This window comes from Homarus americanus, unplaced genomic scaffold (assembly GCF_018991925.1).
Source record: "Homarus americanus isolate GMGI-L3 unplaced genomic scaffold, GMGI_Hamer_2.0 scaffold25483, whole genome shotgun sequence".
NCBI classification, from domain to species: domain Eukaryota; kingdom Metazoa; phylum Arthropoda; class Malacostraca; order Decapoda; family Nephropidae; genus Homarus; species Homarus americanus.
In genome coordinates, this window is record NW_024726235.1 from 3,098,685 (window position 1) to 3,113,152 (window position 14,468).

The 14,468-nt window shown below is 43.5% G+C and overlaps 1 protein-coding gene across 16 annotated transcripts in view; it reads left to right on the forward strand.

The window, feature by feature from the left end:
* Positions 1–14,468, forward strand: part of LOC121865428 (SH3 and cysteine-rich domain-containing protein 3-like) — a 253,540-nt gene that overhangs the window by 44,351 nt on the left and 194,721 nt on the right. For all 16 annotated transcript variants that reach the window (XM_042364812.1, XM_042364814.1, XM_042364823.1 and 13 more), the window contains exons 6-7: positions 4,350–4,516; positions 11,579–11,690. In XM_042364812.1, coding sequence (XP_042220746.1) covers positions 4,350–4,516; positions 11,579–11,690 — 279 coding nt within the window. The remainder of the gene's footprint in view (positions 1–4,349; positions 4,517–11,578; positions 11,691–14,468) is intronic.

The window sequence follows — 14,468 nt, forward strand, 5'->3', positions numbered from 1 at the left end:
TACCCTAACTTAAATCCTTTTTCTACCGTAACTAAAACTTCAATACTGCTCATAACTACCATAACACAGGTGCAATAATAAACACGGCAGGTTAATTACACATGGGAGTTAATTTTAGAATCGATTTTATGTCAGTTTTTTTCTCAGTCTGTAGAAAAAAATAAAATTATTTATCTTTAAAAATCCACAACTTGGGATATAATTCTCGGGGCTTCAAGGCTTCAATTTCCTCCATTAAACAATTAAGTGAGAGGTTGTCTAGGTTACACAGGTGGTGGACAAAATGGTGTCAATATTGCACCGAGACTCTGCTATAACTGGACACATTTTCTAAGGGGTCGAACTACATGGAAATAAACACGTACGAGTCCTTTTATACGAGTCTTGTACGTGACTCTTATTTCGGTTGTGTGTGTGTGTGTGTTGGGTGGGTGGGTGGGTGGGTGGGTGGGTGGGTGTGTGGGTGGGTCTTGACACACTTAACACCGCACTGGATATAACTATAAACAGGTTAATTAAGTAGAAGAAGGGAGGAACCACGTGAATATTAGACACCCCAATTTATTTCGTTATTTCACTCCACCTCACCTATCCCAACCTCACCTCACCTCATCTCACCTTACCTCACCTCACCTCACCTCATCTCACCTCACCTCACCAAATGGAAGTAAAGAAGAGACGTCTCATAGCTATACATTCAGTCAATTTCACTCACAAATAAGAAGCAAAGTTAATACCCTTCTCCTCCTCCTTACGGCTGATTCCGCCCATTTCACTATATTCAATCGTAAAATGAATCGTACGAGAAAAGATGTAATTTGCGAACTGAAGATAATCGGAGTTTTCCAGATGGGTGATGGGAGGGAGAGGGTGTGTTGGGAGGGAGGGGGTGTGATGGGAGGGAGGGGGTTTGTTGGGAGGGAGGGGGTGTGATGGAAGGGAGGGGGTTTGTTGCAGGTGGGGCGGAGTTGGAGGCCACAGTATGCAGGAGGCGTGTGGTGGTGTGGGGTGGGAAGTTCGGGTGGTTATGGTGGGTGTGGTGGGAGTCGCGGGGTAGTAGAGGGCGTGGTGGAAAGTGCGGGATCTTGGTAGGAGGCGCGGGAAGGTGATGGTGGGCGTGGTAGGTGCAGGTCGGGTCGCCACGCCCCACCAGCCAATCTTGGTTAACGAGCAGCTGGAGGAGCACCCCCCCCACCTCCCCCTCACTGCCACACTCGCTCCTCCTCCTCCTCCTCCTCCTACTGCTGCTAACACTAACGACCTCCTGTATCACTGTGTGTGTGTGTGTGTGTACACTTCCCTCATCTTCAGCTTTACAGGACACTCCCCCTCATTGCCCATTCCTCCTCCTCTTTTCCACTCGCTTGTCACTCCTCTCCTCTCCATTCTCTTTCTCTTCCACTCCTCTCATCTCCGTCCCCGTTATTCTCTGTCTTCTTTTCCTCTCCACTCTCTTTCTCTTCTCCTTTCCACTCTCTTTCTCCCCTTCCCAATTACCTCCCTTCTCCATTCCTTTCCTTCTTCACTGTGTCTCCCTCTCCTCCACTTCATTCTCTTCCCCCCTTGTGAACTAGACGACGATCTGTATAAAGGTGAGACACAACTGCACTTCCTGCCACCCTGATGGACAGTTCTCATCCACATCACAACGCCCACGTACCCGCCTAAACGACTAACTCTACACACGCCTTATCACCACCACACCGCCAACCTCACAGACTAAGAACATCACAGAGACCATCTACACTCATGGCTTTACTCAACCTTGTCTGTGGGAAGGGTGTAAATGCTTTCATTGTGACTCGGCCTAATGGTAATACTCTACACTAGACAAAGGAGTTAGACCAATTTGTATGTATTTCATATTAGTTATTAATTATTCATAGATGCACCTGGATTTTTATTTTTATTTATGTATTTATTTGTTTGTTTTATTTTCATGCCGTTCGTGAGCTGCCATCCGGGTTATATGCAGCAACAATAGAGGACCTAGAGCCTCGTTGACAGCCTTCTCACCTAACTAGACTCTTGCACCAGGCGACTCACGTGTCTCACTCACTTGGAGTTCATGAATGTTTTGCAATTTAAATCTCGTTTGTGCCACTGAAACAAGTTGTTGATAAAAAAATAATTATTATTCACGGTATGTTTTGTTACATGGTTGGGAGCCCCGTAGTTTAATGGTAAAGTCGTCATTTTTTACATTAGTGGTCACGGGTTCGATACTCTTTGTTTGCAGCGGCTGGTTGGGTTCTCTCCGTAGTGTTGGCATCCCTGGCAGTGTCTCTAGTACATCAAAAGGTTACTATACTCTCATCAGTAACATGTACACCCGATACTGTAGACATTATATTGATGAGTACACAAGGTTGAAGAGCGCCTGTGTACTCACCACGAATACTGCCATTGTCTGCTGCTGAAACTTGACCCAACTCTGCTGTGCGTGTGTGTCGTCACCTGCACAACAACACGCGGAAGTAATCAACAATTGGTGTTTCATGTGATCTGAAAATTTCCATATTAATGAAGAGAATCACATGAGGACGATTACCCCGGCCAAACAGTATAATGATTTGTAATTGTTTATTGTTCATATTAGTGAACTGTTATGCGTGTAAATGAAGGTTATGTAAACCAGGTTAATGACAATAAATATTAAAGAGTAGAGTGTGAATCCAGTCACCAGTTGGTCTGTTTTTAACACCATTCACCTCGGCCTGTGTGATGGATGGTAGAAGTGGCCGTGGCCTCACGGGGCCAGGCTTTCATCTTTTCCACTAGGGACTATTTATCGGTGACGTGTGGGTCCTGAACCATCCTTTCTCTCACCCTTTTAGTCGCCACTTGGGACACAAGCAATCCTGACCAACCTATTCATTAAGGCCGACCCCCTGAAGCCCACAGCGGGAACCTAAATAGTGTGATAATGGAAGTGGAAGAGGAGGGGTTGGGAGGTGCTCCCTCACCCGTACTGCTACTGAGGGAGGGAGGGAAGAGTATTAACAGGAGTGTCAACAAAGTTTCACTCATCCTACAGGTCCTGGTGAATCCTCCCTCCTGAAGGAGGGAGGTACCTCACTAGTACTCGGGATACTTTCCTGATCTTATTAAGTTATATATATATATATATATATATATATATATATATATATATATATATATATATATATATATATATATATATATATATATATATATATATATATATATAAATTCTCCAGTACGGTGTGGCAGGCGAGGGTGATTTTCATGGTTCGGTTGGCGATAATTTTAATTCAGCTAGGCGCCAGGTACCTGTCAGGCTAATGTTTATGGCTTGATCAGTGTAATATTATCGTCGGTTTATTTGTGAGGTTATCATCCTGTGGCGCGAGTAACTGATCCTCTCACCCTGTAGTGTTGCCTCGCTTTACATAAAGATATTATTAGTAACTCATCCACACAGTTATATACTATGGTGTCAAGAAGTAAACATACAGTATCTCTGGTTATGATAAGAGTAGTCGTAGTTGTTTTAATATTGTTCCTTGTTTATATTTATTCCACAATTAGCGTCAGTTTATTATGCCTGAGACAACATAACTCTTACGGCAGTAGGACATTTATAAGTTCAGAGGCCTGTCTCAAGTACCGTATTATAAGTAAATATTTTAATACCTAAGTAAAGCTGGACTGTGGCAGTACACATAGTCACCCCTCGTGTACGTCAACCCAAAAAACACCCTCACAAACATCGGCCTGGGTGGCTCCCCCTGCCTTTATGTAGATCACTCAAGAATTAGATATATTATTGGAGTCGCTCCCCTCACGCACCTCGCTGGCTGACTCCCATTAAAATTAAATTGTTATTGGAATTCGCTCACCTCCCCGGCCACATTCCTGTTGCCAGCGCTTACATCACAGACTCCTCACCTAATTAAGATTCTCCCGTCCCTCACCTCACCTGTTTACTGCCACTGTTGTGAAGGGAAACAAAAGAGCTGTGTTATGAGATGCTATGCCCACTACCTCACCTGTCTCGGGAGTAGAATCAGATTAAAGCTTTTTTTATTCATTTATTTTATTAAATATGTTTGTCTGGTTCTGTTGTTGTGAAGCTCGGGACCAGAGACGGGTTGTTGTGTCATGTATATGAAGGTAAATATATACGTCACTAACACAGACGCTGAGACAGGTAGGAGTCCGTCTACCTGTATTATTGTCTCATTATTGTTTTGAACTTGAACTATTGTTCTCAATGTTAAGTATGACATTCCAAAGTGAGTGAAGGTAAGACTTGTACAACCATCACATGTGTACTGTACTTACACCATACTGTACATATACTATAATCTCCTCGCTTCCCCCAGGACCCGCCCCCGCCGACGCCTCTCAAGAACGAGCTCATCCTCGACCGCTTGGCGGCGCTCTCCTCCAGGAACCGGTATGACGCCCTCAGGAAGGAGTCGGCCGACCTGGAGCGACAGATCTCCCAGCTGCAGGAGGCTCAGGACACACTGCTCAGGATCCAGCAGAGGTGAGTGACGACCTACTCCTGCTGTTGTAGGTGAAGGGGAGGTTATGACCCCCTCTTCCTGCTGGTGTAGGTGAAGAAGGCAGGAGGGAGGTAGTGGACACTGGCTCTCTAAACCAACATATCAGAAGGAGAGGGTCGTCGTGGGGACCTGTTGCTTCCCACTGCCTGTTTTAAAGGGTCGTGTAGCTCAGATTACTCCTCCCGTATTATCACCTCAACACATTACAGTAGTGGCCACTGGATCCTGCTATTGTTCGGGTGTAAAAGATATTGTGTGATATTTTTAGTTATTTTCTTACGGATGCCTTCAAGCTTCGATTCATTGGCTGACTGGGGAGTGGGAAGGGAAGGAAGCTTCTTTAGTCTGTTAGATTGGCTTAGAATTTTTTTATCACTACTCGATCTCACATCTAACACTTTTCTACTCTCTTGGCTCTTGACCTTCCTTCCTTCCCTCTCCCATACACTTCCTCTCTTTATCTCTTCCTCCCTCTTCCATATTGTCTCTTTCTCTATGTCTCTTATTTCCAACTCGCTCCTCCCTCCCTCCCTACCTCCTCCCTCCCTCCCTCCTTCCTACCCTTCCTCCTACCCTCCCTCCTACCCTCCCTTATGAAGCATCTCACCCTGGCTATGATCAATCACTATAATAGCTCAGTTTTTTCTCCCTGTTGGCGTCAGTGAGTTTTTGTCTTGATATTAATCTGGCAGAGGGAGAAGCTGAGGGGTCCTGAGGGATTGGGTGAGATAAGGATGTGTGGGTGGGTGAGGTGGGTGAGGAGGATGTGTGGGTGGGGGAGGTGGGTGAGGTGGATGTGTGGGTGGGGGAGGAGGTGGTGAGGAGGTGATGAGGAGCGTCGAAGAAACTGAAAGAGAATAAAGGAGAAGGAGAAAAAAAAAGATATAAAATTGTAAGAAAACAAAAATAATATTAGAGATTAGGGATTGGTAATAATCACCCAAAAGTGGATTACAAACATAAAAGATTGGGTAATGGAGTTGGTGAAAATGGATTGCAGGAGAGGATTAGTTGGTGTAAGGCTGACGATTGGACGGTTGTTTAGATGATTGACCTTTATCATGGAAGGATTAGAATGGATTAGTAGTTATGACAGCCACTGATTGGAAGTTATTGACCAGAGAGAGAGAGAGAGAGAGAGAGAGAGAGAGAGAGAGAGAGAGAGATTACCCGAGTCTAAACTTCCTCACTTCTCACCATTTAATATCATCGCACCTGCTTAGTATTAATGAGGCTGACTGAATACCTGATGGGGCCATTGAGAGCTAATAATAATGTATTGAAGGTGGATGGTTCTTCTTCTTCTGCTTCTCCTCCGTGTAATAAGCTTGTGTCATGGAGAGTTTGTAGAAAATGAGAGAGTGGAGGTCAAGGAAGTGGAGGTGAGGTGACCTGACTGTTGCTATGTCGTCCTACTTACATACATACATACATACATACATACATACATACATCATACATACATGCAACCAACCACACACACACACACACTTCAGCAACACCTACACTCACACATCGTCACCAGCAATGTTTTCCAACCATTGTCTATGTGTAGGTTAGGTTAGGTTAGATTAGATTAGGTTGATGTGAAGTCTTACGGCTTGGTGGGAACAACTGGCTAGACAGGATCGCAACTTCAAACTATCCACCTACAATACCCGCCTACACCCACACTACACCCAAATATCCATACCACAACAACACCCACACATACACACTACATCCTAATATTTACACACTTCACAGTAACACCCACACAGTCACTACACCCAAACACACACACACACACAAACCATTACCTACAATTAGCCAGATTCCACATCACGAACTTTCCTCCCACACACACACACTCACGGACTTTTTATATGTACAGCTGCTAAGTGTGTGGGCATGATTGACGCGCCAAACGAGAGAGAGAGAGAGAGAGAGAGAGAGAGAGAGAGAGCATGCTTGTCGTATGATTTTCCGCTTCTCAAGAACAGATTCATGGGACTGGTGATCGTATTGACGTGTCCCGTCCCTCTGTGTGTGTGTGTGGAGGAAGAGGAGATATATTCAGGTTGTGGTATTTCTTTGTGGCAGTCCTAAAGGGTCTCTCTCTCTCTCTCTCTCTCTCTCTCTCTCTCTCTCTCTCTCTCTCTCTCTCTCTCTCTCTCTCTCTCTCTCTCTCTCTCTCTCTCTCTCTCTCTCTCTCTCTCTCTCTCTTCTCACCTATAAAAGAATAATAACACCATAACATACAATAAAGATGATGTATAGAGAGATAAGGATAAATAGGGGAACTAGACTCGCGTGATACAGTAAAAAGAGCGATAAAAAATAGAAGAGAAACGAAATCCTTAAAATAGCCCATTTGAGATTTTGAGACAAGAGGGAGAGGAGAGGGTGAACAGGTTGAGAGGAGGAAAAAAGAGAGGGGGAGGAAAGAGGAGAGGATAGACGAGAGAAAGGAGGAAAGAGGCTTAGACTATGTAATTCCAGATTATATAAGGGAAATTATCAATAAAGATTACGTAACGATTAGCAAGAAAGATTACAATCAAATATTTTAAAGATTAGGAGAGACTCAAGAAAAAAACAAGTCATGCCTTAATGGCCTAACATAATCACAGGATCTCTCAAATACTCCTATTGCGTATCCTTCAAACTCCAACATGATTATAAAAAAAAAATCCTTCCTAAATGTGTCGGGGTAAATCACCTGGCAGGAGGATTTGTTATTTGTTTATGCAGGTGTTTAGGTGTTTGATTACCCAAGAACAGGTGTGTTGGTTCATGTACGTCAGGTTGCTTTAACGAGAGAGAGAGAGAGAGAATCGATAGCATGTTGGTGGGGTGGGGTGGGGGGAGGTGTTACAGGTGTGTCGTGTCTTGTTTGAGGTTGAAGTTGATGACGTGTTAATAGGTTGAGGTTTGGGGATTCTTCTTTCCTTCCATCTGTCATTCCTTCCATCCTTCCTGCCTTCCTTCCTTCCTGCCTTCCTTCCTTCCATTCTTCCTTCCTTGTGCTACAACCTGCACCACACATTACATTCCTCTACACCTCACACCCCTGTCTACATCACCTCATTCCTCTACACCTCACACCCCTGTCTACATCACCTCATTCCTTCTTAGCATTCCACTCCACATATTACCCCTCCCCCCTTTTCCACTATATATCATAACTATTTTTTTATTATTAAACCTCTATGAAACTTGTATATCCTTATTTCCCACAACATTACGCAGATTTCACCCCTACAGAAAAAAACACGATAGATTTCGGCCGATTTGTTGACATTTGCAACATGTAAACAAAACCACGTGTTTCATAAATCCGGGAAAATAATAATAAACAAACACAGCTGATATCGAAGGGGTTATAGAGAGTTAAGCCACATGGACGTTTAGGTTGGGTGTCATCTTGGTAGAGACAGGGAGAATAGGTCTTATGAGTAGGTGGACTTGTGAGGCGAAGGCGCGTGTGTGACGACCAGTGCGAGTGACTGATTGTCTCCCTGATGGCCAGCTGGAGGATGAAAAAATGCCGGTGGTCTTTTTGTGGTATACTCTCTCTCTCTCTCTCTCTCTCGTTCATTGGACTCTGTTTGGAATTCAGGAGTAACCAGTTTACCCAGAGTCCCCCACCCCCCCCATCCCCATCCCCATCAATCATCCCAATCATCTAATCCCTATCCCATCCCCAATCCCACCAATCCTCCCCATCCCCTATCCCCATCCCCATCCATCCCCTACTCGCTTCTCTACTCCCTCACTCCCTCACTGACGATAAAAATGACATCGTAATCAAGGTAGAATCTCCACCAGTGTGTAAAATATTAACAATAGGTAGGTTAATAGGGCAGGTAGTGTGTGTGTGTGTGCTGGACCGCAGTAGAAGCCGGAAAAACAAGAGATGGTGAACTTTTATTGAACTTTACGTAAAGGTCTCTGGTGGTGTTCAGACTGGGATGGATTGGAGATGAAGTCTCAAGGTGGTGAGTCTGGGGTGGGTCGGAGTTGGTGAGGGGGGATGGGTTTAGGGGGTGACCTGTGCCCTTGAACACTGACTGGGTCTTAACTGAGCGATGGATTGTTGTGTGGAGGTGAATTATTGAGTACCTGTGAAGCCGAGTGTCTTTTTTGTGATCGTGCCATATTCTCTCTCTCTCTCTCTCTCTCTCTCTCTCTCTCTCTCTCACAACATGTACACACAAACACACACACACACACTCTAAAACACACAGGGAATTAGGAACACAGACCTGTAGGCGGACAGACAGACAGTATAGGAAAAAAAATGTTACGTCTATGATATTTTGGCATCTGTTGTCATTCATTGATATAATTCACTCATGTATACAGCAAATGACAGGCTGGATACGAACATGGGGTGGCCAGCAGGTGTTGAGGGGGACCTGAGGACGAGCAAGGGGTGGCTGCAGGTGTTGAGGGGGACATGGGAACGACCAAGGGGTGGCCAGCAGGTGTTGAGGGGGACCTGAGGACGAGCAAGGGGTGGCTGCAGGTGTTGAGGGGGACATGGGAACGACCAAGGGGTGGCCAGCAAGTGTTCAGGTGGGAGGATCTGAGAAAGGATTCCCGACCGCGTTGTGGAGGATCCAGCCTAATCCTTCCCCATTGTCCCAGGATCTTGTTCTTGCCTCTGTGTATGCGTGAGAGAATTGTTGTTTTATTATATCTCTCTCTCTCTCTCTCTCTCTCTCTCTCTCTCTCTCTCTCTCTCTCTCTCTCTCTCTCTCTCTCTCTCTCTCTCTCAGCTGCCCCAGCACCCTTCTCTCTCCAACACCCTCCTAACACCTCCTCTCCCTCCTCCAACACCCCACACACCCTCCTCCCAACACCCTCCCCTCCCAACACCCTCCCCTCCCCAACACCCTCCTCCCAACCTCTCCCTCCCCAACACCCCTTCCCTCCCAACACCCTTCCCTCCCCAACACCCTTCCCTCCCCAACACCCTTCCCTCCCCAACACCCTCCCCTCCCCAGTCATCGTAACATCTAGTCATCTTCCCTGGGCGTGGCCATTATGCTCCCCCACACCTGAATATCCATTTATCTTAGTTAATACAGCACAGGTGGCGGTTCTCCCGTTGCTATGACGACTAGACCTCGTTCTCACTTCCCTCGCGACCTGATATTCAAGAATTTATACATTCAATAAATAACACGTTTACTCACGTTACTTACTAGAGTCTCAGGGTAGGTTAGACGCCATTTTGAACTTCTATTTTTTATTCCGTAAGAAGTCGTGTCTAGTTGTGGTACTTGGTGGAGTCTTCAGGCAATTTCGACGCCATCTTTAAACGTAATATATGAATAGGTTTGTCGGAGATTAAGTGAGTTAGATTAGATATGCTCTTGCAAGTCCATTTAACGAAGGAAAGGAAAGGAAATTTAACCTAACGCCTCTCTCTTTAAGTGTCTGTGAATCAAGGTAAGTGGGGTTGGTTTAATTCCCACGGTACTCTGACAGAAAACAGGTACAGTATATTAACGGTGCTTATGAGACGCTTTAATCCCCAAGTTATATACAAGTTATTAATAAATCTCTTTGATAACCTGCCTAGAAAAATGGTATTATGGTGAAACTTTAATTAAACTCACTCAGAAAACTTGCGTGGAACTTTTATTATTGACGTTTGTGTTCATGGTTGGTGTTAGGTTAGGTTAGGTTAGGTTAGGTTAAGTTAGATCAGGTTGGGGCTAAGTTAGATTAGGTTAGGTTAAGTTAGATTAGATTGGGGTTAGGTTAAGGTAGACTAGGATGGGGGTTAGGTTATATTAGATTAAATTACGTTAAATTCGATTTGGTTAAGTTAGATTAGGTTGGGGTTAAATTTGACTAGGTTTGGGTTAAGTTATACTACGTTGGGTTTTGGTTAGATTAGGTTAGGTTATGTTATACCATGTTGGAGTAAGATTAAGTTAGACTAAGTTGGGGTTAGGTTAAGTTTAGGTTCCGTCAAATCTCCATAAAAAAAAATAATAATATTACCTTACAATGATGTAGTTTTATGACTAGGTAACTCACATAATGGTTTAGTTTCCATTATTATATTACCTGAATAAAACGTGGACCTGATCTCACTCAGATATGTGGAGGAGTGACAGTAGAGTGACAGGTAATGACAAGAGACATAATTTCCTCTTTGTAGTTGTCAAGAGTTGATGGTGATTTGAGAGAGAGAGAGAGAGAGAGAGAGAGAGAGAGAGAGAGAGAGAGTATATATTAGACGTGAGAGAGAACGCAGGAGAAGCCGACAAAAGTGAGGGAGACAGGGATGTTGTGAGGGGTAGTAGTGCGGGGAGGCTGTGAAGGAGAGGTAAGTTTTCTCTATGTAGTGAGGGGGGTGAGGGGAGGGAATTTCTTACACAGCCTAAAAAAGTTTATAATTCTATCCTTGTTGAACTAAATACAAACCGCCTCATACACGATTCATTTGACCTTCTTTAACCTACCTGTGTGTCTAGCACCGGCCTACTACACTCTGACCTCTGTTGCCCTACTTACCTGGCCAGTAATTAGCATAGTTACCGGTGACTGGTACAGGAGGCAGGCAATGAGTCGTAATGTTGTGTGTATTTTATAGTGATGTGCAATACCATGAGACGAGCAATGTTAATTAATCGTGTTTACCTTAATGTTTACGAGCGTGTACCTGTGTCTACCTGTACCTCTCACTCTGACTGTATCTGTACCTATTCCAATTTATGTAGGTTTTCTTGTTCCTGTATCTGTAGTCACATACCTGTACTTATTCTTTCACTTGTACTGTAAGCTGTCCCTGTATATGAGTTTTTTTTCTTGTTTCTGTAACCACCACACCCGTACCTGTACCCCCCTCTACCTATGTATGCACCTGTATCCTTCCCTTCCCTTCCCTTCCTTCCCTTCCCTTCCCTTCCTTCCCTTCCCCTTCCCTTCCTTCCCTTCTTTTCCCTACCCCCTCACTCCTCTCCCTTACCCTCTCCTCATCAAGTCTCCTTCATGTCAGGAAACTAATTCTCCCAACTAAACACTTTCTGCGTCTCCCTCAGGAGCATCGAGTCGTCGGTGTTTAACAAGGCCAACGAGCTGCAGGAGGACGTCAGCATGAAGCGCTTCGACCTTCGGGTGGCACAGGTCCACCTCTCCGCCGTCAAGGCCCAGGTGAGTACTGCTGTTGTTACCTTACCTGCTTGACAACCTTCTCGACGGTGGTCATATATTAGACACAAGTTGGCTCTGATGTTTGGTATGAATATATATATATATATATATATATCTCATGTTTTTATCTCCCGAACGTTGAAGTTAGGAAGGGAGATAGGGGGATAGGTTCTCTCTATCTGTACGTATTTTTTCCCTATTCGTCCGTGATTATCCCGTTCAATTCGTCTGTCTTTTACTCCGTCTGGTCGTCCGCCCTACTCATTTCGTCCTTCCGTCAGTAAATCCTTCAGAGATTCATCCCCCCAGAACCTAACTTGAAAATCGCATCAGGTGTTTTAATCAGATTTTTTTTAATAATTAACTTTTGGAACAGAGAGAGAGACTCGTTGGTGAACATAACCTTGGTCTCAGTAATGTTTCCTTTACGGGAGATAACCATCACTATCCTGTTACAATGTTCTCTGACAAAGTACTTCATTAAGGTCTTTTTATGTCCAGTTTTTTTTTTAATATATATATATCAACGTTTCTTACCATGGGGGTGATATGAATGTCTGCCTTCATAAGTGTATTTAGATTTTTTCCCCGTAAATTCAACATAAAACTCCTAAGTGTACAGTATATAACACCGGTTTAGTACTAACTTTCTCTTTGATAATTCACTGTACTAAATGGATACAATTCCTTAGTAGAATTAGGAGTAAAAGTTTTTTTTGAAAATATTTTAATATAATTGTTAAAATATTTTAATATAATTGTTAAAATATTTTACTTGGGAAAATTGTTTATATGGCACCGACGAAACTGTTTTAAGGTACAGTATTAACACCTGGATAGAGCGATCAGTTCCTCTTTAATGTCAAGTATAAATCCCCCTTTAATGTAAGACGCAATAAAAGGTAGTGCTCGTATAAATCTCTCTATGGAAATCCCTTCTCCCAAAAATCGTCCATAAATATCATATTATAAATACTATGATATATTGACGATAATCCGGACTGATTGTTTACACCGAGACAGCTTGGAGGTGTACAGTGTAGGCTGTTAGTGAGGACTATGTATATTTGTCGTTACCTTTGTTGAGAATATATCTATTGTATGGTGGGAGGTCACAGGTAAGTGTGTCACAGGTAAGACAGTGTTCCTCTGCTGGTCTCACTGTGAGGTGCTCCACCACAGTGTGTTGTTGTAGTCTTATAGAAGCTGATTAAAGTTTCCATGTTAAGAGTTTTGATTTGAAAATAATGTCATTGTTTATCTTTGTTGTTTACCATAAACATAAAATTCAATAGAAGTATTCGACACACACACACATATATGTGTGTGTGTGTCAGGGTTTTACCCAGGAATTCTTTGAAGTCTGTCGGACTTTTTCAAAATTCCTGGTGATGGGAAAGAAGGAAACTTTGGGATTTGAGGAATGCTTTTTGGTCATATTTTTGAGGATGCCGCCAGCTGGGGACGGATGTTGAAGGTAAGGGTCTGCCGGGGCATCACTGTATCTGAAAAAAAAAACCCAGAATTTTCTCGGTGTTGGAACAGGTTTCAGTGTGTAGATGGAAACTTGTCTTTGGCGTCGAAGATCCAATGTATTTGTATTTTTCTCATCACGGGTTGGTGAGTTGTAGTGGTGTGAGGTACTGGTGGTGTACGGGTGCTACTGGAGGGTGTGGGGACCGGCCTTTACGATGTTCAGGAATGCCGGCTGTTGTTCGAGGTCAAAAAAGAGAACACACACACACACACACACACACACACACACCTCCACATATTGCAATTCACTTTTACCCAGCAACTTGAGCTCTTCCTTATGTGTAGTGTTACTCAGGTTGGCAGGACACGTCGTCTGGCTGATTGGCACTCGTATGTCTTGTGATATATCTTGACTCTTACGTGAAGGAAATAACAATAAACAATCGTTCTCTGTATTCTTCTTATTATCTCTGCCTGTATCTTGTTTCAGTTGTTTATGCACATAGCTCATTTTTCCCCATATATAAACGATGTAATTATACTTTTAAATGTATTGTCCCAACTATTTTTTTTTCCAATATTGTCGTATATATAGAAACCTGTACGCACTTTCATAAATATACACATTTTAGGTACTTTCGTTAACTTAAACACTAACTCACTGCCATATACCAAAAAAAAAAAAATACGTACTATCGTAAATAACAGAAGAAAATTTACGTCCGGTCGTTTATATAAACTTTTTTCCCCCGATTCTAATTTCTTCCTATTTTTCATTCAGGTATTTTTCTTCTTAATGTTGTGGTGGAGAGGTAATGGACGAGGTGTGAGGCGCCCGCAGACACATCCGGGTCGACCCGTAATTAAACTCAAATGAAAATCGTTATATCCGGGAAGTTCTTCAGTGTCTGGCCTAATTATGCTGTGTGGGTGGGCATGGGGGAATTGAGTGATGGGTGGTGGGTATGGGGGTAGTGTGTGATGGGGGCGTGGACAAAGGGGGTATTGAATGATGGGTTATGGGTATGTGGGGGCAGTGAGTGATTGGGTCATAGGCAAGGTGGGTAGGGTTAGTAGTAATGGGGGTGTGGGCATGAGGGAACAGCGTGATGGAGAAGTATTATGGTAGCCTTATGGATGATGGGAAAGTTGAGAGAGTATCCAGCAATATATATATGCATCTATAGATATGATTCTGATCTGTTATGTCTGTTCCCCCTCCAGTAGATCGAGAAAAATAGGAGAGTAAAAAAATACAATGTTTTTTAACAGAAAGAGGAATAAGAGGGAGATATATCAAAT